The sequence below is a fragment of the Symphalangus syndactylus genome, chromosome 17 (assembly GCF_028878055.3).
Source record: "Symphalangus syndactylus isolate Jambi chromosome 17, NHGRI_mSymSyn1-v2.1_pri, whole genome shotgun sequence".
Taxonomy (NCBI): Eukaryota; Metazoa; Chordata; class Mammalia; order Primates; family Hylobatidae; genus Symphalangus; species Symphalangus syndactylus.
In genome coordinates this window covers 23,557,342-23,575,179 of record NC_072439.2, presented here as the reverse complement: position 1 = coordinate 23,575,179, position 17,838 = coordinate 23,557,342, and the positions used below count along the sequence as shown (strand labels likewise).

The 17,838-nt window shown below is 57.7% G+C and overlaps 2 protein-coding genes across 8 annotated transcripts; one reads left to right on the top strand and one right to left on the bottom strand.

The window, feature by feature from the left end:
* Positions 1-435: 435 nt before the first annotated feature.
* GGN (gametogenetin) lies at positions 436-4,341 on the bottom strand. Of its 3 annotated transcripts, XM_063621183.1 has the most exons (4): positions 4,110-4,152; positions 3,896-3,957; positions 1,507-3,411; positions 436-618 (listed from the first exon to the last, which is right to left on the bottom strand). In XM_063621183.1, exons 3-4 carry the CDS (start codon positions 3,390-3,392, stop codon positions 501-503), a joined length of 2,004 nt encoding a protein of 667 aa, XP_063477253.1. In that variant the 5' UTR covers positions 3,393-3,411; positions 3,896-3,957; positions 4,110-4,152; the 3' UTR covers positions 436-500. The 3 variants fall into 3 exon arrangements, with proteins under 3 accessions (XP_063477253.1, XP_063477254.1, XP_055104049.2); XM_063621184.1 differs by lacking the exons at positions 3,896-3,957; positions 4,110-4,152 and adding an exon at positions 4,325-4,341; XM_055248074.2 differs by lacking the exon at positions 3,896-3,957 and having other exon boundaries at positions 4,110-4,196.
* Positions 3,349-15,736, top strand: SPRED3 (sprouty related EVH1 domain containing 3). 5 transcript variants are annotated; one of them, XM_063621201.1, is made up of 6 exons: positions 3,349-4,962; positions 6,451-6,538; positions 8,092-8,260; positions 8,358-8,434; positions 10,771-10,914; positions 11,610-15,736. In XM_063621201.1, exons 2-6 carry the CDS (start codon positions 6,455-6,457, stop codon positions 12,273-12,275), a joined length of 1,140 nt encoding a protein of 379 aa, XP_063477271.1. In that variant the 5' UTR covers positions 3,349-4,962; positions 6,451-6,454; the 3' UTR covers positions 12,276-15,736. The 5 variants fall into 5 exon arrangements, with proteins under 5 accessions (XP_063477271.1, XP_063477270.1, XP_055104075.1 ...); XM_063621200.1 differs by having other exon boundaries at positions 6,451-6,631; XM_055248100.2 differs by having other exon boundaries at positions 3,349-4,966; positions 6,451-6,631.
* The last annotated feature ends 2,102 nt before the right edge of the window (positions 15,737-17,838 follow it).

Below are 17,838 nucleotides of genomic sequence, written 5' to 3'. Positions count from 1 at the left end.
CCCCCTCCCTGAGCCAGCACATGATTGAGGACCTCCCCGCACACCCCCCAGCCTAGGTTTCCTGCCTTGAAATTCTTGGGAAAGTGTTCAAGGCGCAGGGTCCAAATCTGGCTGAATCCCTTGTGGGATGTGGAAATTTCACAAGTCTTCCAGAGTTAGTTTTCCCAACTGTAAGATGGGAATGATCAGTCCTTTGCAAAGTGGTTTGTGCTGAGCCTGTGAGCTTGGTACCAGGTCAGCTCAGAATTGGGGCTTATGGATTAAGGGGAATCAGATCCCCCCCGCCCTGGGCCCATCAGTCTGGGTGCTGGGTGAATGGAACCTCAGTTACTGCTGCTCTGGTCCAGCCTCGCGATTGTTTCCAAGATGTGCTTTAATGGCGAGCCTGCCCTGCTGCACCCTACCCACTGCCTTGGTGAGTGATTGACAGGCTGCTGGCATCTGGATTGGTTATTTTATTGGCATGGAGGGGAAGGTGGAGGGTGTTGAGCCGACTACACTCAGTTGGAATGGGTGGCCTGCAAGTTGTAGTGCTCCAGCCCGGCCACCAGAGAGCCGGCCAGCTTGATGGTGGCAACCCAAGGTGGCTCGCCTAGGTGGTTGGTGGATGTACTCAGCCTAGGGGGGGAGGGTAGAGTCAGCAAAGCCCGGCAATGTGACCAGGCCTCTAGCCCTTCTAGGGCCTCCCTGTCCCCATATGAATAAGGACGCTTCTGAAGGCCATATTGGAATATCCCAAAGGCAGTTTAGGGCAGGGCTGTGGCCACTTAATAGGAAAGGGAGCTGAGGGCTGGCGAGTGTCCCAGCTAAGCTTCAAGAGGTCCAGGGCAGTCTCCCAGTGGTTCAGCACTCCCAGGGGTCAGGATCAGACCCCAGTGGCCAGATCTGGTGATTCAGTGTGGGTAGGGGGTGGCTGGAGGATGCAGTGTACCCCCTGGATGTGGGACTCAGGAGGAGCCTCCCCAGCACAAAGGCTGGGACATCAGTGCCCTCTGGTGGCCGAAGCCTTGAGTCCCGGAGTCAGGAGAAGTTGCCAGAGGCTAGAGGGGTCAGGACTCCAGGGCTGCCTCTGTGCCCAGTAAAGTTGGAGGCGTGCATCTACCCCCATTTAGTTCCAGGAAGACAGTCATCCCCTCACCCCCATCCCTCAGTGGCCTGGGTCGTGGTCCTCTTTGATACCCTCAGGGACAGGGTCAAGGCAGTGTATAGGGTCAGGCCAGCTGGGACCAGCCTCCCTCTCTGATGGCTCCAAGAGAGGTACAGGAGGGCCAAGAGTCCACTTAGGGATCGGATGCCATAGGGCTGGGCCAGGGTGTCCCCCTTTCCCGTCAAAGGTCAGCATGGGATCAAGGGTCCTCTTGGTCCTGAAGGGTGGGACTAGGTTTGAGATGTGGTGGAGAGGAAGGCCACGGGTCATTCTAGGGTCAGGAAGCCAAAGGGCTGAGTAGGACTCTACCCAGCAGTCTGGGGTTCGGCACCCTCCTGTCCCTTCTCCCCTCCTCTCACCAGGCAGAGATGTTGCATGGCAGGCGGCGATGGCGTGGCTGGTGACGGCAGTAACACTTGCAGGGACAGGAGTTAAGCACCTGGAAGGGCGGCCAGTGGCGCGCAGCGCGGGCGTTAGCTGCCCCAGTCTGAGAGGCCCCGCTGCCACCACCCCCTCCACTGCTGCTGTCAGGCATGGTAGCTGTAGCTCCTTCACGAGGACCATCTCCATGCAAGCCATCCTCACGGGTCGCGCCCCGGGCTGCACGGGAACCCTTGTTCCTGCGCGTGCGGATCTTGATGGGCGCGGCCGCGGGTGCGGGCGCGGACACAGGCGGCGAGGGCTCAGCCACGGTGGGAGCTGGAGCCGGGTATGGGGCCGGGGCCGGGGCCTGGTCGGCGGCTAAGGCTGGGGGCAGAGCAGGCGCTGGGGTGGGAGCCAGGGCTGACTCCTCTTGGCCCAGGCCCGGGGTGAGCGGGGGAGCCACCGGCAGCGGTGTTGGCTGGAGGGCTGGTGGCTGCAGTGTGGGCGGCGGTGTGGGCGGTGGCGCGGGCGGCGGCGGCGTGGGCGGCGGCGTGGGCGGTGGCAGAGGTGGTAACTCCTGCAGGCCTGGAGGCCCCGGGCGCATGGGCTCGCCATTGGTGGGTGCCGGGAAGATGAACACAGGCGGCGCCAGCAGGGCAGGTGCGGGCCTCCGGGGCCCAGGAGCTGAGTGCATCTGCCCTGGTGGTGGCGGAGGGGAGCCCCAAGGCCCAGAGAGTGCGGCCGCACGCCGTCGCGGCGCCCCGATGCCTCCGCCAGCCCCGTTGAAGCGGAAGTGGCGTTCAGTGCCGTCGGGAGCGCTAACCCAGTCGAATTTGGGCTTCGAGCCTGGGACGGTGGTGTAGGGTGGCGGCGGTAGGGCCCGGGCTTGGGACGCAGGCGCCGAGGGAGGACCAGAGTACCCTTCGCCGTCTCCATCACCTCCCTCGGCTTCCTGTGCCCCTGGAGAAACCTCTCCCAAGGGGCGAGCAGCTCCAGGAGGCAGGGGCCCTTGCTTCAGGACCTCGGCGTAAGAGATGGCACCTGAGGCAGCAAAGAGGCCGCCGCCCCCCAGCGAAGCTTTGGCTGCTAAGGAACTCGAGGCTGCCGGAGGGGCCAAAGAGGGCCCCGACTTGAAGGTGATTTTACACAGCAGGCTCAGACCGGACTCGGAATCCGCAGGCTGGGCCATTTCGCCTTCGCCCGCCTGGGGAGGCGACCCTCCGCGAGCCCTGCCGGCCGTCTGGCCCTGGTTGCGGGGCCCAGCCTGACTTTCTGTGGGGGTTGAGGCAGGTGTGGCCAGAGCAGGAGTGATTCTGCGGTCCGCCGGCTGCCGTTCAGAAGGTAACGGTGGTGGCGGCTTCCAAGGCTCCAGGGGCGGCGGAAATTGGGATGGGGCCCTCGGGGCAGTTTCCTTCACGGATAGCTGCCGGGGCGGGGGCGGGGGCGGCGGCGGCGGCGGCGGGCGGCGGCTCGGAGGGTCGCCCTGGCCGCGATGGCTTGTCCCCAGCAGGCCGCGGATCCGGGGAACTGGAGTGCCCGCGGGCTTTTGCCATTTAGACGGGCCGGGCAGCAGAGTCCCCGCGGGGGCCGGGGGTGGTGCAGAGACCGCGGCCGCCTCTTCAGGAGGGGGCATCACTGGAGAGGGCCGTTCTAAGGTGAGGGGCAGGGTCGAGGGTGAGGCCTGGGGCTCCCGGGGTACCATGAGTCCCGGAGGTGTGGCGCTGCCAGGGAACCAGACACCCAGCCCACGAGTCAGGCGCATGGCCTGGGAGGTCATCTCGGGCTCCACCAGGGACGTCCGGCGGGAGTCGGGGTCGCGGTCCGAGGCTTGCTCTTTTCGGGAGCCCCCGCCCGCGGATGGCTCCGACTGCACGTTCCCCATTTCTGACGGAGCTCGGAGACTGGTCAGAAAAATTTACTCCAGTCAGCCTGCCAGGGCCGTGGGGACCCTACGAGGCTGGCTGTACTTGATCTAATGTGTCCGCACCGGCCCCGCCCCTGTTCTCCAAGATCCGATCAGGCCCAAGTCCTTAGGTCGCACTCCTGTTCCCCGACCTTCGACACTCACGCCTTCTTTCCCATGTCCCCAACACAGCTGCTGTTCAGATACTTCAGTACCAGCCCCATTATGTACTAAGGTTCCATGCCTGTCCCCTTGGCTGGTCATGCTGATCCCTCAGTCCTCTCCTCTAACTCTCCGACTCCCCGCCTCTCTCTAGAGCACCTGGGTCCCGCCCTCTTCCCAGGCAGCGGCAGATCCTCAGGCCTCACCCCTAAACCTCTTCCCGCTCCAGGTCTATCTACTAGCTGGCATCCACACTCAAGCTCCACCCCTGTCCCCAAGCTCCGCCCTGGCCCCGCCTCCCCCCAGAGGAGCCAACTCACAGAGTCCTCCAGCCGACTAGAGTTCAGACCGCGGCCCCCTGGGCCCGGGGCAGGGCAGGGAACTGCCGTAGCAGAAAATAACCGAAAAGAACGGGGGTGCGGGTGAAGGCAAGTGGGCGCGACAACTAGGGCAGACCCCGAGATCTAGGCCCCGCCCCGGGAGCTCGAGGCCCCGCCCTCCTGCGAGCTCGCGGGAGCCCAGCACCTTACGAACCTGGGTCTCTCCTTGAAATACTCCGAGGTCTTCTTCCTCGCCCCCAGGCTTTCTGGTTCTAAGCTCCACCCCTTTGGGTTGTTCTCCTTAGCCCCTCCCCTTTAGAATGCTCCGCCCCTCTCCTTATTCCCTCCCGAGGCCCCGCCCACGCAAACACCAATGCGTCGCTCCTCCCCTTTGGACCTCTCATCTGCCCCGCCCCTAAGGCAATTTACCTCTAAGCTCCGCCTTTTTAAGACCGGGCAACAACGCTTCCCAAGACCCTCTCCTTCCCCCGGGGCGCCGAGAAGGCCCATCCACCGTGGGCCCGCCCCTTCGTGACGCACGCACTAGTCCTCGCCTGCAGCATCCAAACCTCCTTATACCCAGGCCCTCCAACCCCACCCACTTGGGAAGGCTCCCCTCTCGCCCCACCCCTTATCGAACCCTGCCAGGCACCCAGCCCCTCCTATTTCGAAGCCACAGCGTAGACCACCGCCTCTTTAGAACTTTGAGACCAGTCCCTGTCCCTGCCCCTGTCCCCTCCTCATAGCATTAGAGACCAATGGCGCAGATGGGTGGAAAAGTGGGGGATCCCCTCTGGATCTTAAGAAAATGGGGGCTGGGGGGTTGCTCTCTGGAGCTAGTGCCGGGCTCTAGGACCCAGCAGGCAAGTAAGCCCGCCTCGCTCTTACCCCTCCCCCAAGCCGCCCCTTCCCCCCCCACCCATCTTCCAGGTTCCCCCTCCCTCCCCCCTCGCCCCGGCTCCCGGTGCCCGTCTCCAGCGCCGCCGGAGCCAGCCAGGGAGCCGGAACGAAAAGGAGGAGGAGGAGGCCGCGTCGCCGCCGCTCGGAGCCCGGCCGGAGCCTCGCAGGCAGGTGCCGAGGGGGGCGAGGGGGCGGGGGCTGACAGACTGCCTGCCCCGATGAGGGGGCGGCCAGGACCGCGCTGCGCCTTCTGCCCACCCAGGCGCCCCCAAGGCCCCGGCTGGTTGGACTAAGGAGTGGGGACCCCCCAAACTGCGCGGCAGCCATTCGGGGTACCAGTCTTCATTTGTGGGGTCTGGACTTTCTCCGAGGATGCCCCATTCACAAAATTCCATCCTGGACCCTCACCATTGAGGAACGCTGAGGACCACTCCCCCCGAGGGACACAGGATGTGTGGGGAGCGTAGGCCACCCTGAAATCCCAGTGCCCCGTTCCAGCTAGGCCCTGGGGGGACCCCTGCCCTCATTCCCTGCTTCACCTGTTGTCGGGGGAGGCGGGCGGACAAAGGAAGCAGCGTCACGTGACTACTCATTCACAAAATCCCATCCCATTGAGAAAAGGGGGCTGGGGGCGCTGTGGCCGCCCCTTCCCCTCCCAAAGGGCCGGGGAAACCCAGCAGCCTGCAGGTGGGGGAGGGGGCTAGAGCTCGTCCGGGTCCCTAAGGTTGGGACGCCAGGGTCCCTGTGCTGGATGGCAGTGAGGGGCTGGACACTGATCCCGATTACTGGGCGGAGGGCTACGTCCCCTGAGCTGGGGGGCGGGGTAAAATGGTTCTGAAGGATGCTGGGGCTGGGGGGCGGGAAGGGAAGAGGGAGGAAGGATCAATCTGCCCCCCCATCCCATCTTTCCCCCCTGGCTTCCCTCGGCTGGGGCCTGAGGGAGCAGCCTTGATTCTTGTGAATGAAATGCTCTCTGGATGTGTCTTCGGTCGCCCGTTTCTGACTTCCTCTGCCTCCATCTCCCTCTGAGCCTCTCTTTCTGGCCATTTCTGGTTCTCTCCCTGTTCCCTGCCTGTCTCCCGTTGCTGGGTGACTCAGTGAGCTTTGCATCCGGTCTCATTCATAAATCCGGGAAGGGGTGGGGGGGGGGGGAAAGAGCCTGGGTTTCTCACCCAGCCTGTGGCCTGGACGACAGGGTGCGGAGGCAGGGTTGGGAGAACAGGAGCTGAGTTGATGGGCCCAGAGAAAATATATATGCGCAGGCACCCAGCTGTGAGGGGGAGCACTGGGTGGGGCTGTGGGTATGTGCTGAGGGAGGAGAAGGGGGTGATAGGGATGAGCAGGAGGGGGAGGGGAGGGCAACACCAGGGCTATGGGGGTGGGGACGGAGAGATGGGGGAAAGGTGGGTACAGAGAGAAAGGGCAGACATGGAGAAGATAGAGGTGAGAGAGAAGAATGGCATGAGGAAGAAAGGAGCCATGTGGAAGAAGGTGGCAATGGGGTTGAAGGTGGGTATTGCTAGCTTAGGGTGCAGTGGACCTGGACGCGAGAGATGAAGTTGGAGGGGAGATGAGGGTTGAGGGAACATTCCATGGGAGAGCAGGATTTGAGCTCATGATTGTGTTGTCCCTGTCCTTCCCCCCACCTCCTGCAGGTACATGGTGCGGGTCCGAGCTGTGGTGATGGCCCGAGATGACTCCAGTGGGGGCTGGCTGCCTGTGGGGGGCGGGGGCCTCAGCCAGGTGAGCGTGTGTCGGGTCCGAGGGGCCAGGCCCGAGGGGGGGGCCCGCCAGGGGCACTACGTCATCCACGGGGAGCGCCTCCGGGACCAGAAAGTGAGCCACCCTGGGGCATGCGGGGAGGGTAGGGACCTGGGGAGGGAGGGGAGAGGGGCTGAGGTCAGGTTGCCTCCCAGCCTAGGAATCAAGCTGGGGTGTGAAGTTTGGGAGTGAATATCTGTCCTGTAGATAAGAGTTGGGAATTGCAGGATACATGGGGTGTTAGGAGGGTCCTGTCCACTTCCACTTCCAGCCAGACTATCACAGCGGCCTCCTCGCTGTCTCCCTGTACTGCTCCTGCTCCCCGCTCCAACCCCAGCCTGTTCCACAGGGGGCACTGCCTCCCCCCCCCCCCGCCCCGACTCACACCATGTCCCTCCTCTGCTCAAAACCCTTCATCTTGCTCAGAGATCCTCGCCACGAGGCCCTACACCACCTGGCCTCTGTCTGCCCTAAGTATAGGGAAGCATTTGCTGGGGTCCATTTGAAAGTGTCAGAGATGGTTGGCAATTCTATACATGGGTTCATCAGGAATAACTGGGCTGTCGGGCACAATGTGCAGGGACAGTGTTGAATCAGTTTCAGCTAGGGATGTAGTAGAAAGATATGGATTGTGCGAAAGACTTGGGGGAAAGGTTTTGTTTCAGAGCAGGAGTCAGTGGGGGGATTTGAAATGGAGTGAAGGAATATGGTGATACTAGGCAAGGATTTGAGGGAACATCAATAGGGTGTTGGCTAGCATCTGAAGGGGAATCTGTGGAAGTTTAATAAGACTATTTTGGAGTAAGCGCTGGATACAGTGCCTATAATCCCAGCCACTCATGAGGCTGAGGCAGGAGGATTGCTTGAGTCCAGAGTTTGAGACCAGCCTGATCAACATAGAGAGAGCTCATCTGGAAAAAAAAAAGAGAGAGAGAGAGAGAACATTTTTTGGGTAAAGTTTCCATAGATTATTATTAGAAGAGGATTAACAATAATATTGTGAGATGTTCAGTAAAGTCTGGGAAGTATTGTTGAGCCAGAGGGGGGATGTTGGGTTATCAGAAAGGGGTTAACAATGTTTTGGGCCATTCAGTAAGATTCGGGGTTTCTACAGGGGCATCAGAGGGAGGTATTAGGAAAATGTAGGGATCAAGGGGTTGGAAAAATATTTGAGCATCAGAGGTGTGTTCAGTAAAATTGGGCATAGCTGGGTGTGGGGGTTCATGCCTGTAATCCCAGCACTTTGGGAGGCGGAGGTGGGAGGATCGCTTGAGACTGGGAGGTTGATTCCATAGTGAGCCCTGATCACACCACTGCACTCCAGCCTGGGTGACAGAGTAAGACTGTTTCAAAAAACAAAACAAGTAAAATTGGGGAGTCATATCAGTGTTGATCAGGGTTCAGGGTTACACTTAGGGTAGGGAAATGAGGTTTGTGAGAAGACACTAGGGTATGCATGGGGGCTGGTGATGGAGGAGATGTCACAGGCATGTCTGGGTTGGGGTATCTGACCCTGCTCTCCTTCTGCCCCTCAGACGACCTTGGAGTGTACCCTGAAGCCAGGCTTGGTTTACAACAAGGTGAATCCCATCTTTCACCACTGGAGCCTGGGTGACTGCAAGTTTGGACTGACGTTTCAGAGCCCTGCAGAGGCTGATGAGTTCCAGAAGAGCCTGCTGGCTGCGCTGGCCGCGCTGGGTCGAGGTGAGCAGCCCAGGTGATATGCACTGGGGGCTGGCCTGGGAGCGGGAGGGGAAGCTGGGCTCAAGGAACTCACTCTCTGCCTCTCTCCCTGCCCCAGGCTCACTCACCCCCTCCTCCTCCTCCTCCTCCTCCTCTCCTTCCCAGGATACTGCAGAGACCCCCTGCCCTCTGACGGTGAGTGTCCAGGATGCCTCTCTGCTGGGAGGGCAGGGGTTTTGTTTTTATTCTATGAACATTCTTGAGCACCTACTGTGTAGCAGGCACCATGCCACACGCCGGGTACACAAAATTGGGCCCGAACTATGAGTGTCAATTCAATCCCAGTTATTCTAGTCTTTCCGCCCTGTCATGATTCACACATTCATTCAAGGGTCCTTATTGTGTACCTTCTGTATACCAGGCAGTGCTTTAGGCACTGGGTTACATCAGTGAACAAAAAGTTCCTTTCCTCCTGGAGCTTCTATTCTAGTGTGGAAAGGTAGAAAATTAAAATATATATATATATAAACAATAAAAATGAATAAATATTGAAAGCAAATGGATGAACAAATTAATGACAACCCCATGCTTCCAGTCACTCAGGCTCTAAATCTTGGAGTCATCCCTGACTCCTTATCTTTTATGCGTCTCATCTCATCTGTCAGCAAATACTGGTTCCACTTTCCAAACCATCACAATCTGCCTCCAACCTGGTACCGTCCAAACTCATCTCCCAACTGGGCCATCTCAATAGCTTCTCACTGTCAACTCCTTCCCTCCTGCCCCCACACATAGCCAGAGGATCCCTATCAACGGCTGAGTCAGATCATGCCCCTCCCACACTCAGAACCCTCCCAGGGCTCCAACTCAGGTAAAGGACAAAGTCCTTACAGTGGCATATGAGATCCCATGCCACGTGGCCCTGTGTGTCCGGCCCCCTCGCTTACTCGGCTTCAGCCACACGGCCTCTTCACTCTTATTCTAACATGGCAGGCACAGCCCTGCCCCAGCGCCTTTGCACTGGCTGTTGCTTGGAACACTCTTTCCCAGATTTCCTCGTGGCTCATTCCCTTGTTTCTTTCAGGGCTTTACACAAATGACATCTTCTCACAGAGGGCCTGAGTATTTAAATTTAAGTATTCCATTTAAAATTGCAATCTGCCAATGCCCCTTGTCTAGTGCTAATTTTTTCCCATGTTCTAAGGCATTTTCCTTATTTCCTTTCTGAAAATACTATTATCTTTTTTTTTTTTTTGAGACGGAGTCTTGCACTGTTGCCCAGGCTGGAGTGCAGGGGTGCGATCTTGGCTCACTGCGACCTCACCTCCCAGGTTCAAGGGATTCTTCTGCCTCAGTCTCCCAAGCAGCTGGGATTACAGGCACCCAGCTATTTTTTGTATTTTTAGTAGAGACGGGGTTTCACTATGTTGGCCAGGCTGATCTCAAACTCCTGACCTTGTGATCCGCCCGCTTTGGCCTCCCAAATTGCTGGGATTACAGGTGTATTTCCCGGCCTATTTTCTTATCTGTTAGTTTACAGTCTATCTCCTATGCTAGAATGTCAGCTCCAGGCCGGCAAGGATCTTTTGTTCGTTTCTTGCTGTGTCTCCAATGCCTGAAACAGTGCCTGGCACACAGTAAGTGTTTAGTAAATATGTGTTGAATAAACAGAATGAATGAATGCACATAATATCGGGTGCAATTTGGCACTTGCTGGAAACGGTGAGAGTTGCCTAAAACACCTGGAGGAACAAAACTGATTCCCTGGGCAGAAAAGGGGAGGATTCCAGGATCATGGGAGATGAAGTGGGGCCACAACAGTTGCAGACAGTTCTCATCCATCGAGCGCTTACCCGGGAAAGATGCTCTGCTGTCCAGGCCCCCTCTGGAATCTGCACAGTGTTCTTTGTGAGTCTGGCACGTCGTGGGTGCTCAATGAATGTCTACTGAAGGCAGTGTGCAGATGAGGTAGGAGTTATGTCCAAGTGGCAGAAAGGAAGCTAAGGGTCTGAGAAGTCATGTTTCAGCTAGTTTCAGAACAGAGGCTGGTTTGCATGGGAAGGGGAGCACTCAGAGTGGGCGGGACTGCCCCAATAACAGTGTGGGGCTGGGAGTGAGAGAGGAAGGCAGCTGGCTGCCCAGGGGAGAGGGGTTCTGAGAAGCGGGAAGACGATTAGATGTTCCACAGGTTTGGCAAGCTGATTAGATCGGGAGAAGAGTCCCACAAAAATAACAATAACCATTTCCAGCCCTCCCAGTACTTCAGGCATATGCTGTGCCCTTGACAGTGGCCCTAACTGCATCCTTATGAATAGGTACTCTTAGGATCCCCGTTTTACAGAGGAGGAAACTGAGGCTCAAAGAGATGAGCTCACTTGCCGGAGGTCACAGAACCAGTCAGTGACAGAGCCGGTGTTTGAACCCAGGCCTTCCTGGCCGCAGAGCCCTCGCTCTCAAAGGGAGGGGGTCTATGTGAGGGCATCGGCTGTGCGGGGGCGTGTCCCTGCGCTGAGGCCGCCAATCTCCTCCAGTCCCACGTGGACAGCGACTCCTCCTCCAGTCACAGCCGCCAGGAGACGCCTCCCAGCGCCGCTGCGGCCCCCATCATCACGATGGAGTCAGCTTCAGGCTTCGGGCCGACCACGCCCCCCCAGCGCCGCCGCTCCTCCGCTCAGGTGCGACCTGAGAGCCTGGGGCTCCTGGGGGAATGGGGCGGAGCACTCGGGGCCCGAAAGGAGCGGGAGCCATGGCCCGGGGTGGCGGGGGGGACACAGATTCCAGGGGATGGCTGACCTGATAACTGGGCCGGACTGGGAGAAAGCGGCGGGGAAATAGGGAGAGGCTTGGAGGCCTGGGTTTCTAGGAGGCTTGGGTGCGGGCTTCCCGAGTCTCCTTGCGCTCCTGGAGATTTTGAGGGGTTTCGAAGTCCAGAGAGGTTTAGGACCATTTTCAGAGTGTATATTTGGGGAACTCCTGGAAGAGGACTGTTAAATTCACGAGGAGGGTGGGAGAGTCGGTACCCAGAAGGGTAAAAGAGGCCCAGGAACCAAACTCCTGAGCCTTTAAGGAGGAGGTGGCTGGGTCCAGAACCCCTGGATCTCAAAGTAGAGGGGGCTGGGAGCTGGGGCTCTTGGATCTTAAGAGAGGACAGGACTGGGAACCTTCGGCCTCTGCGTCCTTAAAGGTGTGGGGTTGGTGCGTGGATTCCTTTGTCTGCCCCTGGAGAAAAGTGGGGATTGAGGGACCTTGGGAGAGAAGCAAGCTGGGGTCTTGAAAATCTGAATCCCAGACCCAAGAGTGCGCTAGGGAACTGGATCCTTGAGGCTAAGACTGGGATGGATTCTGATCTCTTTGTCCCTTCGTCCCGCAGAGCTACCCTCCGCTTCTACCGTTCACGGGGATTCCGGAGCCCTCAGAGCCCCTGGCAGGGGCAGGGGGCCTGGGGTGGGGCGGCCGCGGCTACGAGGATTACCGGCGCTCCGGGCCACCCGCGCCCCTCGCCCTGTCCACCTGCGTCGTGCGCTTCGCCAAGACTGGCGCGTTGAGGGGCGCTGCCCTGGGGCCCCCAGCGGCACTACCTGCCCCTTTGACCGAGGCTGCGCCCCCAGCGCCCCCCGCTCGCCCACCCCCCGGCCCGGGCCCAGCCTCTGCGCCTGCCAAGGCCTCCCCGGAGGCGGAGGAGGCAGCGCGCTGCGTGCACTGCCGCGCGCTCTTCCGTCGCAGAGCAGACGGGCGTGGCGGCCGCTGCGCAGAGGCTCCGGACCCGGGTCGCCTCCTGGTGCGCCGTCTGAGCTGCCTGTGGTGCGCCGAGAGCTTGCTCTACCACTGCCTGTCGGACGCCGAGGGCGACTTCTCGGACCCGTGCGCCTGCGAGCCGGGCCACCCGCGCCCCGCCGCGCGCTGGGCCGCGCTGGCCGCGCTCTCCCTGGCAGTGCCCTGCCTCTGCTGCTACGCGCCCCTGCGCGCGTGCCACTGGGTCGCAGCGCGATGCGGCTGCGCCGGCTGCGGGGGTCGCCACGAGGAGGCTGCGCGGTGAGGATGGCCTGGTGGGTCCCATAGCCGGCCCGAGGACCCAAAATTGAGGGTCCAGGACCCCGGACTCCGTTCGGACCTAAAACCCAAACCTAGGCACATCCGGAACTTGGAGCTTGAGTTTGGATTGAGAGATCTCAGACCTGGAACCTGGAACCCAAACCTAGGACTGAGAGACCCCAGCCCCAGCTTCACTGGGATGTCTGTCTAAGAGGTCCCAGGCGTCCTGAGTTCTGGCGTTCCCCCACCCCCACACCCCACGAGGAGGCTCCAGGCGTCCCCATACTTTGCATCTCAGAAGAGCCAGGGAGCGCATAGATCCCGGAAAGGGCAGGTCCCTGTTGAAATGAACAACCTAGACCCCGGTCACGCCTGGCACCATGTCCCTCAGAGTACAGCCCCACAATTAGTCAGGACTTGCCCATACCTGGCTCTGCCTTTATTCAACTCCCAGATCAGATCTTGAGACCATAGGACCTAGAGTCACCCACAAACAGTTCCTGAATGTTCACCTAAGACCTGGTGCCCCCACATCTGAGACATTCTCATAGTCCCAGGACCGCTGAGACAGCAGGACCCCCGAGACAGTTTCGAACAGAGTTTGAAACCGTTATGCTCTGGTATCTCCAGATGCTGCCTCCCAAATCTACCCAGGACTGAGTGCCCACAGACCTGGCCTCCAGTCCGGGAACACTGAAGTCTAAGATGTCCAGGAAACTCCTAGACACCCTGGGACCCCAGACTCTTAAGATGCTCTGAGTGCTCGGATATACTCAAACACGAGATGTTCTCTTACCAAAATGACTTGGGAGACCCATCCCAGAGCCCCCAAGATCCAGATATCAGACACCAAGATCCTCCATAGGTCCACCCACCCCCAAGCCAGGGTTCTCAGGAGCTTTGGATATCATTTGTAGGACTCAGAGGTGCCTGGGGTCCTCAGATGTGTGACTGAAGGCCACCAACACCTCAGGACCCGAGATACTGGTCTCAAGATCTCAAATAGCCCTCTCTTGCAGTCCCTCCTGGACCTGGATTTTGAGACCCCAAATGTCCTGGAATCTTCAGCTTCTTTCTACCCACAGATTCCCAACCCCTTAAAGGCTGGGAGTCCAGCTCCCAGAAGAGGGGATGCTCATGGTGACCCAGACCTCTGACCCCCTTGGCCCTCAGCCCTTGAGTGACCCCAAGGTATTTTAGGAGCACTGGATCCAATACCCCAAAGGTGCCACTGACCCCTGAATGCAAGGCTCAAGACCCTACAACATTGGGATTATTCCTGATCCAAGACCTTCGTCCCTCCATGCCAGACGCATTCAGATTCCAGGTGCCCCAAGACCCCAGCACTCTCAGACCCCAGATTTCTTTGGATTCAAACCTCTCTAGCCTGATGAACCCCAAGTTGCCTCTACACCTGATTCCCCCAACCCCACTTGTCCAACCTCGGAGACCTACTGCCCCTTGAATCCTGCCATCCAAGCCCCCAAAACCCCAAGGTTCCAGACTCTGGAATTCTGGTCCCAAGGATCCCAGCCCAAGCCCCCAGCAATCCTCAGAATTACCCCTTTATCTTAGGGTGGGATCCCTACCATTTGGAACTCACTGTAGTACCACCCAGGGTGGGGCGCAGTGGCTCATGCCTTGTAATCCCAGCACTTTGGGAGGCCAAGGAAGGAGGATTGCTTAAGGCCAGGAGTTTGAGACCAGCCTGGGCAATATAGTGAGACCCTGTCTCTAAAAAAAAAAAAAAGGACCAAATAGGAGCTCCCTCACTGTCACGTCTAGGACCCAGCATTGTCACAGATGATTATGCAGGGTCTTCATTAAGTGAAGGCACACAGCCCAGCGTTTCCAGGAGCTGGAAGTCACACCAGTCTGCTGGTCACTCTGTGCTCTCAGAAGAAGTGTGTGCAATGGAACCTTTCAGACTAGTTATGGCTCTGCTGTCCCACAGCCCCCAGCCTTGTAGACCTTCCTTCAAGCCCAACCTTAATTCCTAGTCCAGGTTCAAGTCCCACCTTTTATGTTCTCCCCCTCCATTAACCCTTTCTCTTCCTATTTATTTATTTTGAGACAGAGTCTCGCTGTATCACCTAGGCTGGAGTGCAGTGGCACAATCTCGGCTCACCACAGCCTCCCCCTCCTGGGTTCAAGCCATTCGTCTGCCTCAGCCTCCCGAGTAGCTGGGATAGCAGGCATGTGCCACCACACCCGGCTAATTTTTTGTATTTTGAGTAGAGACAGAGTTTCACCATGTTGGCCAGGATGATCTCAAACTCCTGACCTCGTAATCCACCTGCCTCAGCCTCCCAAAGTGCTGGGATTGCAGGCATGAGCCACTGCACCTGGCTCTCTTCCACTTTAGAGTTAGAAGTTGCTTCAGGAAGTTTGAAAGCCTGTTTCGTGGCCCACTGAGTCTCTTCTTCTGTGCAAGGGGGGGTGCCACAGGCTTTTTTTCCCCCAAGTGAAATGGGGCTTCCAGCAGATTGAAGATCTGCTGTGCTGTATGGGGGCCTCAAGGTCTTGGAGCAAGACAGTCTCAGTGTTGTATGGGCTTGGGACCTTCATCTGGCCCCAAGCATCTGGAGCTGTGCACTTAACCTTTCTTCATTACCCAGACTTGGATGGCCTTGTTGGGGTTCAAGGGATAGGTCCTCTGTCTCTTCCTTTAAATTATTAACTATTTATTACATCCGGAACCTGTGAGATTCAGCACTCCCAACCAGACACTGGGATGGGTGAGAGAAAAGCAGGGGTGTCTCTCCCCTCCCCACTCTGCCCAGCTCTCATCACTGTCAGACCCACCAGAGCTGAGGGTGGAGGGATTGGGGGCTGGGGCAGCCGGGTCCCCATGCCCCTCTCTGTGCCTCGGTCTCCCCCCTTCCATGGTGGGCGGGGGGGAAGCTCCATTCTTAACCTACCTCGTTTTGGGGAGGGGTGGGACGGGGGACCAGAGTGCTGTACGGTGCTGTGGGATCTGCAGATGAGGCGGTGGGGGCTGGGGAGAGGTCCCCTGGCCACCACTTCCCAGCAGCGCCTCTCCCAGGTCCCCCAGTCCTGCTCCCTGCTGAGACCCACCTCTGATCCATGATTCGCCTTCATTGCCCCCAAATCAGGGGTGCATGGAGGGCCTCCCTGGGAGCCGGGCAGACCTCAGACCCTGGAGCCCCCAGGCCCAATTTCCCAGCCGCTTGCCCCTCAGATCGGATGCTTGGCCCCCAGATTTGGGGGAGGCACCCCAACATATATCTTCCTGATCTTGATTCTAAGCCAGTCTGTGACCTCAATATTGTTAGTGTCAGTGCAGGCTGAAGTGGTGGGGGAGGATGGGGGCCAAAGACCCAGCCTTGTCATCGGGGGAGGGGGCACGAGATCTGCTCCAAGAAATGTCTGTGACAAAGTCTCAGCCTGTGTTATTTATTTGCCTCTGTGCACCCCACCCACTCACCTTCCTGAACTGCTAAACCAGTCTCCTACTTAAATTCTCCCTTCTCCCATCAGACCCTCAAGCTGAGTTTTATAAGACACTCAACAAGTACATTTATTGAGCACCTAATTATGTGCCAAGCCCTGTTGAAAGCACTGGAGATAAAGCAGTGGGCAGAACAGACACAAGTCCCTCCTGCAAAGAGCTTATGAGCTTTATAGTAGGGGAGACAATAAGTAAATGACTTAATATGTTAGAAATGATAGAAAGCAGAAAGAAAAAAAAAGTGGGAATGGGGGATACATGCCATTTTAGCTAGAGTGGCCGAGTGAGACCCTCCTCAGGAGCTGGCATTTGTTGTTGCTGTTTTGAGACGGAATCTGACTCTGTCACCCAAGCTGGAGTGCAGTGGCACAATCTCCGCTCACTGCAGCCTCTGCCTCCTGGGTTCAAGCAATTCTTCTGCCTCAGGCTCCTGAGTAGCTGGGACTACAGGTGGGTGCCACAAGGCCCAGCTAATTTTTGTATTTTTAGTGGAGTCAGGGTTTCACCATTTTGGCCAGGCTGGTCTCGAACTCCTGACCTCAAGTGATCCGCCCGCCTTGGTCTCCCAAGTGATTCCAGGTGGAAATCTCCCAACTGATTACAGGTGTGAGCCACTGCGCCTAGCCAGGAGCTGGCATTTGAACAGAGCCCTGACGGAGGTGAGGGAGTTCTGGGGATATCTGTAGGGAAGGGTATTTTAAGTAAAGGGAACAGCCAGTGCAAGGCCCTGAGACAGGAGTGTGTCCGGTAAGTCTGAGGAGCTTCAGGGAGCTAGAGTGTTGAGAGGGGAGGAAGTAGAGAAGAGGGCGCTGGGAGATGAGGGCAGAGAGGCGATGGGGCAGATCTGTCAGGCCTTGAAGGGCATTGAATGGACTTAGGTTTTTACCCTGAGTGAGACGGAGCCACAGGAAATTTCAAACATGGGAGGGATGTGACCTGACTCAGTTCACAGGCTCTCTCTGCTGCATGTGGTCAGCAGAGTAGGAGTGGGGTGGGGGACAGCTTGACAGAGAGGAGGCTGCTGTGATGGTTCAGGACAAGACAGTGGCAGACAGGCCCAGGGTGAGGGCCCTGAAGGGTGGAGAAGTGGGCAGGTGCTGGGCCTACTTTGTAAATAGAACCCACAGATTTATGTATGGGGTTTGAGATAAAGAGAGGAGTCAAGATTGTAAGCCCAGGTTTTTGGCTGGAGCAATTTTTTTTTTTTAATTGAGTTCATCACCCAGGCTGGAGTGCAGTGGCATGATCACAGCTCATTGCAGCCTCAAACTCATGAGCTCAAGTGATCCCCCCACCTCAGCCTCCCGAGTAGCTGGGATTACAGGTGCACACCACCAAGCCTGGCTAATTTTAAAAATGTTTTTGTAGGCCGGGCGCGGTTGCTCACGCTTGTAATCCCAGCACTTTGGGAGGCCGAGGCGGGTGGATCAGGAGGTCAGGAGATCGAGACCATGGTGAAACCCCGTCTCTACTAAAAATACAAAAAATTAGCCGGGCGTGGTGGCGGGCGCCTGTAGTCCCAGCTACTCAGAGAGGCTGAGGCAGGAGAATGGCGTGAACCCGGGAGGCGGAGCTTGCAGTGAGCCGAGATCGCGCCACTGCACTCCAGCCTGGGTGACAGAGCGAGACTCCGTCTCAAAAAAAAAAAAAAAAAAAAAATGTTTTTGTAGAGACATGGTCTCACTATGTTGCCTGGTCTGGTCTTAAACTCCTGGGCTCAAGCGATCCTTCCACCTCAGCCTCCTGAAGGGCGGGGATTACAGGTGTGAGCCACTGTGGCCCACCTCTGGGTAATTTTTAACATTTGATTTATGTCAAAAAATAGCCCCCCAAGTGTCCTGCCTTGGGGTAAACAGGGTTATGGGGTTACTCATATCTGCCCTTAAGGAACAAGTTCTATCCCTGTTCTTCCCTCCAGGCTCCTGGTCCACCCCCAGCTTCCAGCAGAATTGTCTAGGAACTACTGGATACCAGGATACAGTAAAGAAGAGATTAGATCTGACACAATGTTTACTTAGCAACAGCAGCAAAACAACAGTAGTGGTAACAGTAGAAATAGGTTCCGTGGTTTAAGAGCATAGAGTCTGCAATTTCA

What these genes read in the sequence shown, in the direction of transcription:
- SPRED3 (XM_063621200.1), top strand. Translation starts at nt 6,455, where the DNA reads ATGGTGCGGGTCCGAGCTGTGGTGATGGCCCGAGATGACTCCAGTGGG. An exon ending in GCTGGCCGCGCTGGGTCGAG is followed by an intron (nt 8,261 to 8,357) that starts GTGAGCAGCCCA and finishes TCCCTGCCCCAG; the next exon opens with GCTCACTCACCCCCTCCTCC. An exon ending in GCCGCCGCTCCTCCGCTCAG is followed by an intron (nt 10,915 to 11,609) that starts GTGCGACCTGAG and finishes TTCGTCCCGCAG; the next exon opens with AGCTACCCTCCGCTTCTACC.
- GGN (XM_063621184.1), bottom strand. Translation starts at nt 3,392, where the DNA reads ATGGGGAACGTGCAGTCGGAGCCATCCGCGGGCGGGGGCTCCCGAAAA. An exon ending in CCATGCAACATCTCTGCCTG is followed by an intron (nt 619 to 1,506) that starts GTGAGAGGAGGG and finishes CTCCCCCCCTAG; the next exon opens with GCTGAGTACATCCACCAACC.